Source organism: Neoarius graeffei, chromosome 6, assembly GCF_027579695.1.
Source record: "Neoarius graeffei isolate fNeoGra1 chromosome 6, fNeoGra1.pri, whole genome shotgun sequence".
Taxonomy (NCBI): Eukaryota; Metazoa; Chordata; class Actinopteri; order Siluriformes; family Ariidae; genus Neoarius; species Neoarius graeffei.
Genome location: NC_083574.1, coordinates 49,525,599 through 49,540,768, shown reverse-complemented (window position 1 = coordinate 49,540,768; position 15,170 = coordinate 49,525,599). Strand labels below are relative to the sequence as shown.

General features: G+C 36.6%; 1 protein-coding gene across 3 annotated transcripts; it reads right to left on the bottom strand.

The window, feature by feature from the left end:
• Positions 1–5,681: 5,681 nt before the first annotated feature.
• Positions 5,682–14,651, bottom strand: alx1 (ALX homeobox 1). 3 transcript variants are annotated; one of them, XM_060922936.1, is made up of 4 exons: positions 14,372–14,651; positions 12,563–12,897; positions 11,313–11,441; positions 5,682–6,631 (listed from the first exon to the last, which is right to left on the bottom strand). In XM_060922936.1, exons 1-4 carry the CDS (start codon positions 14,574–14,576, stop codon positions 6,293–6,295), a joined length of 1,008 nt encoding a protein of 335 aa, XP_060778919.1. In that variant the 5' UTR covers positions 14,577–14,651; the 3' UTR covers positions 5,682–6,292. The 3 variants fall into 3 exon arrangements, with proteins under 3 accessions (XP_060778919.1, XP_060778921.1, XP_060778922.1); XM_060922938.1 differs by having other exon boundaries at positions 12,563–12,891; XM_060922939.1 differs by having other exon boundaries at positions 12,563–12,888.
• Positions 14,652–15,170: the final 519 nt, after the last annotated feature.

The window sequence follows — 15,170 nt, the reverse complement described above, 5'->3', positions numbered from 1 at the left end:
TTGTAGACCTGCACCAGGCTGGGAAGACTGAATCTGCAATAGGTAAGCAGCTTGGTGTGAAGAAATCAACTGTGGGAGCAATTATTAGAAAATGGAAGACATACAAGACCACTGATAATCTCCCTCGATCTGGGGCTCCACGCAAGATCTCACCCCGTGGGGTCAAAATGATCACAAGAACGGTGAGCAAAAATCCCAGAACCACACGGGGGGACCTAGTGAATGACCTGCAGAGAGCTGGGACCAAAGTAACAAAGGCTACCATCAGTAACACACTACGCCGCCAGGGACTCAAATCTTGCAGTGCCAGGCGTGTCCCCCTGCTTAAGCCAGTACATGTCCAGGCCTGTCTGAAGTTTGCTAGAGAGCATTTGGATGATCCAGAAGAGGATTGGGAGAATGTCATATGGTCAGATGAAACCAAAATAGAACTTTTTGGTAAAAACTCAACTTGTCGTGTTTGGAGGAGAAAGAATGCTGAGTTGCATCCAAAGAACACCATACCTACTGTGAAGCATGGGGGTGGAAACATCATGCTTTGGGGCTGTTTTTCTGCAAAGGGACCAGGACGACTGATCCGTGTAAAGGAAAGAATGAATGGGGCCATGTATCATGAGATTTTGAGTGAAAACCTCCTTCCATCAGCAAGGGCATTGAAGATGAAACGTGGCTGGGTCTTTCAGCATGACAATGATCCCAAACACACCACCCGGGCAACGAAGGAGTGGCTTCGTAAGAAGCATTTCAAGGTCCTGGAGTGGCCTAGCCAGTCTCCAGATCTCAACCCCATAGAAAATCTTTGGAGGCAGTTGAAAGTCCGTGTTGCCCAGCGACAGCCCCAAAACATCACTGCTCTAGAGGAGATCTGCATGGAGGAATGGGCTAAAATACCAGCAACAGTGTGTGAAAACCTTGTGAAGACTTACAGAAAACGTTTGACCTCTGTCATTGCCAACATAGGGTATATAACAAAGTATTGAGATGAACTTTTGTTATTGACCAAATACTTATTTTCCACCATAATTTGCAAATAAATTCTTTAAAAATCAGACAATGTGATTTTCTGGATTTTTTTTCTCATTTTGTCTCTCATAGTTGAAGTGTACCTATGATGAAAATTACAGGCCTCTCTCATCTTTTTAAGTGGGAGAACTTGCACAATTGGTGACTGACTAAATACTTTTTTGCCCCACTGTATTGTTCCTCTATAGTGACAACTTAGACAGAGCCTTATATGGCACGCTACATAATCAAACCATTATCATAAATGAATGTAAAATGTGCTGTTACAAACATGAACAAAGAAAAGAATATCCTCACTGATATAATGAATTTTTCTGTAAGATGTTTATTAAACATTTATGAAAGGAGTCTCCAGTGTCCGTTCTTTGTAACAGTCAGAATGTTTTCCACCTTGGAAAAGTCTTCAGGACTGAGGACTTGTGTTTTCCAGTTTTTCTGGAAACATGACAAGCTGTGTGCAGAGTTTTTCCCCCCCTCACATGTCAAGAGAGAGAGAAAAAGAGAAAGGCTGGAGGTGAGACAGCTGGTTAAGGCTATTATAAGTTACGGACATTCCACTACAGTAAATGTAACTATAAAGGGGTAGAAAAGTATCATGCATCATTCATTAATGAAAAAAATTGGAATTGTTGGCATATTGCTATGGTATAAGTGGAAAAAAACACTTATCACACCGACCCAGCATTGATAATTTTCCAAATATAGCACACCCTATCACATTTTATTCCTATATTATATTATTGTGGACAAAAATCTCCCTTAGCAACATGGCTTACTGGAATAAACAAATGGTATGGAGGATGATTGAATGCTTTTATTTTGAAGGTACATAAAATATGTGAATGGTTGTTTGTCTCTATGTGTCAGCCCTGTGATGATCTGGTGACTTGTCCAGGGTGTACCCCACCTCTTGCCCATAGTCAGCTGGGATAGGCTCCAGCTTGCCTGCGACCCTGCACAGGATAAGCGGTTATGGATAATGGAAGGATGGATGGATGGATGGATGGATGGATGGATGGATGGATGGATGGATGGATGGACAAAACATATAGCATTCGGAACAAATTCGATCTCAATTGATAGTCCTCACTCACTTTCAATAATCCTGCTCAGGGTCGTGATGGATCTGGATGCTAGATAATTCACCCCGGATGAGATGCCACTCCACTGAAAGACCTTAAAAATGTCCTGAGGTTGCTATTCTGCCTCATTTGCCAAGAAATATCTGCAATATATTTCAAAGAACACATACCGATCGAGAATTCCATCTATAGATTTCAAATCTTGCAGTGTTATTTATTTCAAGGCCCTCTATATGACTGGAATGTTAGTATAACTGAGCTGTCCACAATGATGCCAAGAATCTTATCTGGGTATGAAACATAAATCCCAGCCAAAAAACCAATTTGAAGCTATTTCCATTGTAAAGATGAATCCAAGCATGGATAATTCAGGCATAGGACTGGCAAGAAAATGCTTTCCATAATAACAGCCCATAGTTTACATGAAAAACTGATGAAAATATGTGATGAGCTTGAGCAGCTCAGTTGCTGGCCTGAAAGCTGGGCTGCAGTGTGGAGCTGCAGGGAGACTCGTCTCCTCCCCCACACGTGTGTGCCTCTGTATTAATGACTGAGGCTAACCTCACTGGGTCAAACCTATTCAGCCCCGCTGATGGATCTCGTCTGCACTCCTCACATGTCCTGATTCATCTGTCTTGCACAGCTACAGCAGGGAGGACCACTCAAACACACTGCAGAGAGCGAACAGTGGTACAGAGATGGGCTATTTAGAGATAGATTGCCACAAAGCTCAAGAATTCATGAACAAACATACACACACACACAGAGTCTGGTCTATTAAAAGTACTATAATCAAACTGGTAACTCTGCCTGTACACACTCAAAGCTAATTGCTATTTTGTGGTAATAATTTTATTAGTGCAAATTAATTGTATCAATAAATATTTAACAGTTATTCCATGAAATCAAGTCGTACGTGAGCTGACAGCCGACAAGACACATAGCGCCGAGTTGGTTATAAGCCATGTACAGCAAGATTGAGTGGAATAACTGTTTTATTCTATCCGCATTCACTGGATTTTGTGAAACGGAGCATTTTTATTTTTTGCAAATTCAATAAATATAAACTTTGTACAAAACATCCGACAAAATCATTTCTGCTTAGAATGTAAACAAACCAGCGAAATGACAGTAGCAATTTGTGAAAAATGCTGTAATAATAATTCTTGAAAAATAAAAAAGATATGGTCTTACCACCAAATACTTTCATTCCATATTTTGTTGCTTTTTTTTATTTTTATTTTTTGGGGTTCTGTTTTTGAGTAGAGTTTTTATTTTGTCCTCAGTTGGTTCAATAACATGCTCCGCCATTTTCTACTTCTTCTTTAGGTTTTGTTGGCAGTTGGCAAACCAACTTAAAGGCGCATGACCACCACCGACTGGGCTGGAGTGTGGAACAGGAGATATGGAGGGGGACTATATTCTTTTAGCTATTTCTGTTTCTTTTAAATACTTGATAACAAAGTGATATAACTGACTTGATGCACGCCGTCATTTTGTTTTTCTCTACTCATGGTATATGAGCTGATATCCTAGTAGGAGAGTAGCCAATCAGAGTGCGCGATTGCTCATATCCACTGAATGTAGATAGAATAATTACTGATATTTCACCCTGTCATGATGCTACAGCAGCAAATTAAAAATCTTGATTTTAGGGCCTCAAAATATGATTAACTTCATATTAAGGCTAGAAAATGTATGCTGCTTTTGGCTACACTATATGGTAGAAATGTACACTTGGAGCAAATGTTTTATTTGGCACACTGTAGAAAGAGGCTGGCAGTCATAATTCTCACAGTTTGATCATAACTTTAAGATATAGAGCCACCCGAAATAAGGTTTAACTTAATGTATTTTTTACACCTTTAAGCAATATATTCTTGTAGCTCCTCACGTTTATATCCAGCGGAATATAAATACAGTAACATCTTTATCCCATTAACTCACTGTTGCTTAAAAAGTTAATTAAAACCTTATAAATAGAATCTTAAAATTAAACATCATGATATTCCATCACTAGGTCTGAATTAAATGTTTTAATTGATATAAAATAAAACTCACAGAGCAGTCAGGGTATAGGCTCTTCTACATCTAATGTAGAAGACTGAGGTTCTGCCCCAATAGCCTATTGAAATTATTAACTACTGTAGTTACGGTATTTGTGCAACAAATATATACATTAGAACAAGAACAGGTTCGTTATTATTCTATAAAGGTACAATCGCTGCAAAAATGTCCTCACAAAGGTACATTGCTAGATTTTAATGTTTAATTAGGCACCCTTAATTATGTTCCATTACAGTTATGTTGCTCAAAATTATAGTACAAAAAATGGGATACCATTTCAGTAAGAGTGGAGATACAGTACTGTGTAAAAGTCTTAGGCATATGCAATGAAATGCTGTAGAGCAAAAATGCCATCAAAAATAATGAAATTAAACGTTTCGACATTAAAAAATACCATAAAGATCAGTGAGCAGTAATGCATGAAAAAGGTCAATGTTTGGTGTGACAATCCTTTGCTTAAAAAAAAAAAAAAAGCAGTCTCAGGAACAGTTAGTGCAGTTTTATAAGGAAATGAGCTGTAGGTTTTACTTAGTGTCTTACAGAACCAGCTGCAGTTCTTCTGGACACTTTGGCTGTCGCACTTCCTTCTTATTTTTGCAGCAAAACCCAGCAGCCTTCATCATATTTTTGTCTGGAAAGTGGTCTGTGATGTAATGTGCTGCTTTCTTTACTGACATACAAACATTTTTCTGTCACATTTAATTTTGTGCTGGAAAACTAATGTTTGGAAATCTAAAGTGTTTTTGTAATGATTCCATAATGTAGAAGTCATAAAGTAAAAGTCTATAACAAAGTTTGTACTAAATAAAATAAAATTAAATAATAATAATAATAATAATAATAATAATAATAATAATAATAATAATATGCCTAAGACTTTTGCACAGGACTATATATGAGGATGATACAGTATACTCAGAACTATTACTGAACAGGAAATGTGTACAATGAAATTTCACGTGAATAACCAGCAGGTAGCATCACCGCATCACTGTTCCAGGGCCCTTGGTATTACCTTGAACTTGGGTTCCTGTCTGTGTGGAGTTTCTCTGTATGTTCACCCTCTGTCCTTGTGGGTTTCCTCCAGGTTTTATGGCTTCTTCCTACTTCCCAAAAACATGCTATAGGTATATTGGCTGTATTAACTTGCCCCTAGTTAGAGAGAGAGAGAGAGAGAGAGAGAGAGAGAGAGAGAGAGAGTGTGTGTGTGTGCCCTAGTTAGTGAGAGAGAGAGAGAGAGAGAGAGAGAGTGTGCCCTAGTTAGTGAGAGAGAGAGAGAGAGAGAGAGAGAGAGAGAGAGAGAGAGTGTGTGTGTGTGTGTGTGTGTGTGTGTGTGTGTGTGTGTGTGTGTGTGTGTGTGTGTGTTACATGGACTCTGGATTCACTGTGGCCCTGACCAGGATGGAGCAGTTAAAGAAGATGAATGAATGAACGAACTTAACACTGAAATGGTCTTTATGCCAATTTTGATTTTTTTTTTTTTATTAAATCACTTCAATGTAGGTTAAATTCATATTTAAAAATCTAAGGTTGTTATACTTTTACCATATATTTTTAATAACATTTGACTCTTCTCAGAAATGGGGCATGATACCATATATAAATCACAATAATTGTGGAATCTCCAAATAAATTTATTGACCTACAGAATACAAAGTGCCCCTCTGATTGTGGCAGAGCAACGGCCAGCCACATTTATGAGTTGTACATAGCTTTGCTTCAAGGCACACATGACTTGTATAAGCGTGTCAAGGACATCACGTCCACTCTGAGTCCTGAGTACAGAATAGCTCATAAAGCTCCCTGTGTTACCGTTTTCACACCACCATAAGTGCGTCAAACATAATAAGGCACACTATTGCAAAAGTTCGTAGACATTTATAAGACATTCATTTACACGCAATATGTAACTCAAGTAATGTTTTATATTGTCAAGTTGTTCAAAGTAAGACTGAAAAGTGACGCTGGCTCAAATTGATGCTCCTCAGTGGAACCTTTTCAGTCACGATCAGTTCAAAGAACAAGGAGTCCTTCTTATTAAAAAAAAGTCCACATCTGTGTCTTTATCAATACTTTAAAGTTATTTAATACTGCTTAGAATAACAGTCTGAGCACAGGGATCACATGGCCCATGAGATGTTGGCTGTGTGCTCTTTGGCCTTCATCCTGAGAACAGCAATGCTGGACGACCGTCTCTCAAACTCCGGTTTGCTCTCGAAGGTTGCGTGCCCATTTGGTGCCGGGGCCAAAAGTGAATCAGTAAAAAAGTTGTTGAGGGAGACAGGATTAACACCAAACTGGTTCTGCTGGTGGTTGGGAAAGCTAATGTAATTGTGTTCAGGGGCTCGCGGTGAGTGAGGGTATGGAGATGGTACACATGGTGGAGAACCACGTGGGAGCATGCAGGAGGAAACCATTGAGCCACCAGGGGTTGGAGTCGGCCATAAGTTATTGGATATCTGTTTGGATTCAAAGAGAGAATTTGTCAAAAAGATTTTCAGTGATAGAGCCTATATCTCTTTTAGTCTGTACTGCAGTAAATGAGTACAAGTACGCTGCCAGTTAAATGTTTTTCAGCATGTGAAGGATTTTAGATTTTATTCTCATTTATCAACTTGACCATTTAAATATGTGTTCTATCTTTATATTTAAGGACTTGCAAACTGTAATGCAACAAATTAGTGCTTTAATAAAGGTAAGTGCAGTTACTGTAAAACTGTATGTAAGACCTAGTTTGGTCTTGATTTGGTTGATATTAGACAAATATGTATACAGTATGTTGTGTGCTACAGATGCCTCATTAAACAGTGGTGAAATGTAACTCAGTACACTTACTCAAGTACTGTACCAACAGCTGTAGTTACTAGTTATGTTTAAAATTACAATTTTTCTTACCCTTATCATGTACTGAAAACCATGCGTCTCCAGCTGTGGTGATTTTGAATGTTTGCAATAAATTGAAGAAATAAGTGTTCGTTTATGGGTTGAGAAAATTGTCCTATTTCTTAAGCTAAAGAAACTATTTAAAACACTCTTGGATTAGCTGGAAAATGCATCATTACAAAGTTGAAAACAGGGCTGTTTTTCTGAGCTCTGGAAAAACTTTTTTTTCGAGCTACATAGTGGTCACAGGACATCGATGCGACAAACATATGATGATCTTATAGAATATGACACTTTGCTGTAGATTAAACTACCTAACAGTGTATAAAGTAGTTAAAATTAACTCAGCCTTAAACAACTACAGCAGCAAAGTGCAATACACACATTAATCCAGCAGTAATACATTATATTATATGGACACAAGTATTTTACTGGGAAATACGCCACTTGTATTTTTCATACGAGCTACATCCAGAACACAGAGAAGCAAAACTGTGACATAAATCTCTATACGGTATATCACTTGCAAAGAAATCAATGAATTGTTTTAATAAATTTGGATACTTTTTGTTTGCAATGTGTCAGTAAAATAAAAAGAACATCACACGTTGGCTTGAAGATATGAAGTTTATCTTCTCGTGTTGAAAAACTTGTATTTTTCATACGAAATACGTCGCTGATCTGAGTGACATATTTCCCGATATTTCACTCCAATGACATCACTCCTAGTGTTTTCCCGCTGACTGGATTTGTGTTGTCAAAATGGCGAACCAGTTAAGAATTAAAATTCTTTTGATTAACTTGCCTTTTTTTTTTTTGTGGATGTGTCCATATAATATAAAGAACATTACACGTTGACATGAAGATATGAAGTTTATCTTCTCGTGTTGAAAAAATTTCACTCATTCACTTCGCTCACTCCTGATATATACACTCACCACTCGAAATGAGTACTTTTACTTTTATTAGATTATTTTAAGTACATTTTGCTGATAATACTTACATGCCTTTACTTGTAGTGGAGTATTTCCATAGTATGACATTTCTATTTGTACTTAAGTAAAGGATCTGAATACTTCTTCCATGACTGATAAAAAGTCACAGTTTTCCCTGTTCAAAACATGACACAAGGGTTCATAAACTTTTGACTGGCAGTATATTTTCTTAGAATCTACTCAAGTAACTTCAAGGGAATAGATAAACTATGATAGGCCAAAAGATGAAGCCTAGATATCAGAAAACTGCTTATCAGTGATCCACAGGGGAAACTATCAGAAAACAAAATGTCTGAGTGAATACAGGCGGTTAGAGAGCTAACCTGTTCAGGAGCGTTAGTCAGTCAGTCTCAAAGAAAGTAAATTAACTATTAACACAATAAATCTAAATGTAACAACAATAATTTATATAAAATAGTTTTATGTATAAACCAGAAATTCTCATAAACTCTGAGTGAGCTGTTTGTTGTTGTTTTTTTTTAAGTTCCTTGGGACTGAGTAATTTTTAACATCCAACACCATTAGTATTTAGCTATTACTTTGCTTTTTTTTCCCATTTTCTCAGGCATTCAAAATGGATTTTAATGAATTGTATTGATACTATTATCACTAATGAATCCATTTTAGGTAGTTACATAATTGTTTATTAAAAATTAAAAAAAAAGTTAATCACTGAAGGCCACAAAAATACAGTGCCTCTTATCTAGCCTACATCTGCTACCCAGCCATATAGTGGACTGACTTACTGCGGGATCCACAATTTTTATATCATGTCCACATTTCTGAGAAAATCCGATGTTGTACTCTAAGTCTAGATTTTAATAGGCTACATTTTAACCAACATTACGGTTTTATAGCTGCATACAGCCGTTTCACAATTACCGTAATTTTTATATCATGCCCTCATTTCTGAGAAAATCCGATGTTGTACTCTGAGTCTAGATTTTAATAGGCTACATTTTAACCAACATTACGGTTTTATAGCTGCATACAGCCGTTTCACAATTACCGTAATTTTTATATCATGCCCTCATTTCTGAGAAAATCCGATGTTGTACTCTGAGTCTAGATTTTAATAGGCTACATTTTAACCAACATTACGGTTTTATAGCTGCATACAGCCGTTTCACAATTATCGTAATTTTTATATCATGCCCTCATTTCTGAGAAAATCCGATGTTGTACTCTGAGTCTAGATTTTAATAGGCTACATTTTAACCAACATTACGGTTTTATAGCTGCATACAGCCGTTTCACAATTACCGTAATTTTTATATCATGCCCTCATTTCTGAGAAAATCCGATGTTATGCTCTAAATCTAGATTTTAATAGGCTACATTTTAACTAACATTACGGTTTTATAGCTGCATACAGCCATTTCACAATTACCGTAATTTTTATATCATGCCCCCATTTCTGAGAAAATCCGATGTTATACTCTAAATCTAGATTTTTATAGGCTACATTTTAACCAACATTACGGTTTTATAGCTGCATACAGCCGTTTCACAATTACCGTAATTTTTATATCATGCCCTCATTTCTGAGAAAATCCGATGTTATGCTCTAAATCTAGATTTTAATAGGCTACATTTTAACCAACATTACGGTTTTATAGCTGCATACAGCCGTTTCACAATTACCGTAATTTTTATATCATGCCCTCATTTCTGAGAAAATCCGATGTTGTACTCTGAGTCTAGATTTTAATAGGCTACATTTTAACCAACATTACGGTTTTATAGCTGCATACAGCCATTTCACAATTACCGTAATTTTTATATCATGCCCTCATTTCTGAGAAAATCCGATGTTATTACTCTAAATCTAGATTTTTATAGGCTACATTTTAACCAACATTACGGTTTTATAGCTGCATACAGCCGTTTCACAATTACCGTAATTTTTATATCATGCCCTCATTTCTGAGAAAATCCGATGTTATGCTCTAAATCTAGATTTTAATAGGCTACATTTTAACCAACATTACGGTTTTATAGCTGCATACAGCCGTTTCACAATTACCGTAATTTTTATATCATGCCCCCATTTCTGAGAAAATCTGATGTTATACTCCAAGTCTAGATTTTAATAGGCTACATTTTAACTAACATTACGGTTTTATAGCTGCATACAGCCGTTTAATGTTCTACAAGCTACAGTCAGGTCACGTAGTCAGCACGTGAAGTGCAGGTGCACTGTTATTGGTTGGATGTTAATTGGTGACTGCTGATTGGTGGATCTGGGGATCCATATTTTGAATTAGTTCTCTTGGGCGCCATGTTGGAGTTTACACAGTTAAAGGCAGCGCGCTACTGTATTTCTGTTGTTTTAAACGTAAATTAAAAAAGTAGTTGTTTGTTTCGGACACTTCAGCGTCTCATAGTTTATTTCTTAGCGTAATTTTACTGTTGGACACAATACATAATTTTAGCGATGGCTAATTTAATCCTGACTGAATAAAACCTGTAGTCAATTTCATAAATGTTTCTCTTAAAAGTAATGCAGTGCAGCGAATAACTATCAGACTGAATGTGATACTTAAGGGCCCGTAAAAGTTTACTAAAGATTACTGAAGTACTAGAAATTCAGTGTAGTATGGATAGATAACCTGGTAAAGGCTGAAACAGAGAACCAGGAGCACCAGAAGTGTTATAAAGACACTTAAGCAGAATAAATGAAGAGAAGAGCTGCTACTCAGTCAGTAAAGAAGATAGTAGTTACAAACGTTTTGTGCAAAAAAAAGTATATTAAAATTTTGAGTACATTAATAACAACACGCTTTATAAAATCAGATGTTTTAGAGAGAGAGAGAGAGATGCTCAAAACATGTCATTATTCCCTATATACTAATCTATTCATATATTTTAGGAATATAGGGAATAATCAATACACATTAGATAGATGCTCAAAACATGCCATTATTCCCTATATTTTAGGAATATAGGGAATAATGAATACACATTGTGTGTGCCAGATAGATAGATAGATAGATAGATAGATAGATAGATAGATAGATAGATAGATAGATAGATAGATAGATAGATAATTTATAATCGTGCTAAGTTAGTATCATGAGAAGTTAGACTCAATGAAATTTGTTTTTGCACATCACCTGATCCTTAGATTCTCCTCACAACAAGATTTTAAATTCCCTTTCCAACGTGTAGCATCTCACTAAAGCCTCATGCACAAAAAGTACAGGCTATCATTTTATAAATTATGTTTAAAAAAAAAAGGTGAATAAACAGCTACACTTGCCTGTGAGTAGCTGTCTGTCCTGGGCAGCACTGAAATATCATACGTGGCTGCGAAATGACTTTTAGCCTGCTGGATCTGTCCATAGCGCTCCCTCTTTCTCCACTTCGCCCTTCTGTTCTGAAACCACACCTTCATCAGTTGAAGGGGGAAAAACACACGCACAGTCAGCAGATCATTATTTAGGCATGTAGAATAGGCTGCATTAATAAGTCTTGCACGTGAGCTTTAAATGCAATTCTTGCCATCCTTTTAAAATCAACATCTGTCTTTTATAAATTGATCACTATAATTTAAACATGCACCTTTTAAACGTAAGCTCAAAACATGCCATTATTCCCTATATTTTAGGAATATAGGGAATAATGTATACACATTGTGTGCGCATTTACACACACACACACACACACACACACACACACATGCAGTGTGAATACATTCCGAAGAGTTTTACATAGGTTTACATCCACATTTGGATTTAACATGTTTACCTCTATTTTACAGCATATTAATATATTTCTAATTAAACGTGGCTGTAGGTTATGCAAGGAAATAATCCAAAAAGAAATTAAGTTTGAACTTAAATTTGTTTGGTTGTTTGTTTCTTTTTTTTTTTCTCCAGACCTGAGTTCAAGAAGTGCGTCCTTATTGTTACAAGAACAGGCAAAGATTGTTTTGTGGTTACAAACGATACAAAAGTAGAAAATCTAAGAGTGGATCTGGAGTGAATTATAGCTCAGAGAATTCCGAATAGAGAATATGCAAAACAGATTGAATGCTGTATAAATGTTATATACAAATTATAAGTTCTTTAAAAATATTTATATTTATATATCCTAATATTCATAAAGGGAAATTGAAATTTTGGAACAGTATGTTATATTATGCTATTAATACCTTAATATACACTATTCTATTTTTTTGGTTACAGCTTAATAAATAAGGAACTAAAATTACAAAAAAAAAAAGTGCTCTGATTTATTTTATCCCATGGGTGTGCAAACTTTTGCACTCAACCGCGTATGCCGTTGCGACATTATTGTACATTATTGAGCTGAAAATAGTCTGAAGGAAATGTTTGTTACAGGAGCTACTTTGGTCAGCCTTGTTGTAAATGTGCTTCATAAAAAAATATTTAGAAGTAAATAGAGTCTATAAAATAAGCGTGAGCAGTTACTCACACACACACACACACGAGAATAAGTTGTGAGGCATGCATGACATTGAAGAGCACACATACTGTATCTCAGTACCTGAACTCTGGCCTCGGTGAGCTCGGTACGCATGGCCAGCTGTTCCCTCACATACACATCTGGGTAATGCGTTTTCTGGAAGACTTTCTCTAACTCATCAAGCTGGGCGCTCGTGAATGTGGTCCGGTGACGTCTCTTTTTGCTGCTGGACACGTTGCTGTCACACTTTTCTCCAATGTCGTCTAAGTCGCTTTTGTCCCGTGCTGTGTTCCCGGGTGAAGTCCTCACACCGCAGCGCTCATCCAGGGGCCCCGGGAGCTCCGCGTGTCCGCCGCCGTCATCCGCCTTCGCGCTACAGTAATGAGGAGCTGCTGCTGCTGCTGCTGCTGCTGCTGCTGCTGCTGGGCACAAATACAACATATGAACAAAAATGTACTGATAAGTCACCAGGTCACTCATTTAGTAGGCCTACAGAACATTTATCACAGCTTTTTGATGATGAACGGGTACAAGCTACTAACACCCGTCTAACATTAACCCGATGTCCAAATGACCAGAAATGTGTCACATATAAACATAACAGTCCACACTGAATAACTAAAACACTAAATAACTGACTTAGATATGGACTTAATTAGGTGTAAACAGTCGGTTAATAAAGTGAATTTATATATATATATATATATATATATATATATATATATATATATATATATATATATATATATATATATATAGGCCGAATAAGTATTTAACTAGATTTCATGGAGGTCAAAAATACTCAACAGTAAACCATTAATTAGTAGGCATAAAGTAATTACACAGTAACGCTCTACACCGCATTATAATAAATAAAATCTCGTTTAAATTATATAGGCAGCGTTTATTCATCATGCGGATTTTGGGCACACACACACACACACACACACACACACACACATATATATATATATATATATATATATAAGCCGACAGATGTGCAGATCTAGCTTAGTATGGCATACTAATTGTAACTTTGCCTTATTTATACTGTATTTTTTATATATAAATAAAAATGCAGTCTTGGGGATTATTGCTATAAAACAATACACTGAGATCAGCCATTTTAACTGTTAAACGAAATGGTGTAAGAATGGGCTAAACTATACGAAATCTTACAAGTACTCTCTCTCTCTCACACACACACACACACACACACACACACACACACACACACACACACACACACACACAGTTAATCAATGCTAGCTGTTTGTTTGTTTGTTTGTTTGTTTGTTTGTTTGTTTGTTTGTGTGCAACCAATTGTCCAGGACAATTATTCAGCTTTTGTCTATATTTCAATCACAAAAAAAAAAAATGCAGCCTCTAACCCTTTCAGAAATAAAGAACCTAACTTGTACTTTTCCTTTCTCCTTTTCTCCCTTCAGTAGGCCTGTGTACCTGTTACCTCGTGTATGTGGTGTATCTGTAATTAGCTTTTAGAGCAGTGGTCCTTAAAGTACAATAATGTCCTTTAAATTATTCGTAAAGGTTTTCGAGTAAAAGAGAAAGGTATACAGCATGACACTTTATTGTACCAAAGACGCAATGGATAGTACAGTACCTTTATTTCTGAGATTGAAATTAGGATTATTGAAGGAAGATTTTTGTTTGTTTGTTTTTTTGTTTTTAAGAGAAATGCTGTTTTCAGACCATGTTTTGTAGACCTATTGCTCCAAATTTACCGCAGGCTTATATTCAAAATGCTCATTTATGAGTAATTATCTGTTAAAAAAAATTATACGCATATAATGTATACATATGTAATGATGTAATAAGACATAATAAACCTAGTCCTTTTTGAGAAAGTGCTAAAAAGTGCTAACTCACAGGTTTGGTTGTCACAGGGAGAGGATCTGTCCAGCATGCTGTGGTGCTCGGGGTTCTGCAGGGTGTAATGCTGGGCGCTCTTGCTGGAGCTCTTGCTGTAGTACTGCATGCTTTCTAAGGGCTCCATGAGCGGCTCCAGGAAAAAGTCTGTCCCCTTCCCTGCTTCACACTTCAGTGGGAACTTGTCCGTCATGTAGTCCATCATGGTCCGCTGGCCTTCGGCTCTGACGCGCAAAAGTGCACTAAAGGAGTTTGATTAACAGTAAACACGGCTGGAGCCAGTGGTTTTCGCAGACCGTTAATTCTGTCTTGCTTTAAAGTGACCGAAAGACTCAGTGTCTCTTTATATATGAGAGCAGAAGGAGCTCCCAGCATTTGAATATGGAGACTTTGAAACTCCACCCATGAGCCACACGCGAGCGCAGAGATTTAAGAAACTCTGAAGCAGTTACAATTAGACTTACCCTGTTCACGCTGTGTTTACACATCTGGAGTGTTTACTGGCTGTCTATAAGCTTCTGAGTAAAAGTGTCTTAAGCTCATTATTCAGTCTGTGGATGGGAATAACCATGTAACTATAAGTATAAATATAAATGGACTGCTTTCACACTGCAAACTGTATCAGAATCTGAAGACACACAAAAAAATAGAAATAAAATTAATATAGCGGTTTAATATTGTCATAGGCTCACTACTACGAAGCCTATTATTATTATTATTATTATTAGCACAAATATTTCAGGCACTAATAATTTTATAATATTGGTTACAATAATAATAATAATAATAATAATAATAA

Bases quoted from the DNA above. Each gene is read 5' to 3' on its own strand.
- alx1 (XM_060922936.1), bottom strand. From the start codon at position 14,576: ATGATGGACTACATGACGGACAAGTTCCCACTGAAGTGTGAAGCAGGG. The intron at 12,898-14,371 runs GTGAGTTAGCAC...GCCCAGCAGCAG, and splicing joins TCCCTGTGACAACCAAACCT to CAGCAGCAGCAGCAGCAGCA. The intron at 6,632-11,312 runs GCAAGTGTAGCT...GAATCCAAACAG, and splicing joins GGACAGACAGCTACTCACAG to ATATCCAATAACTTATGGCC.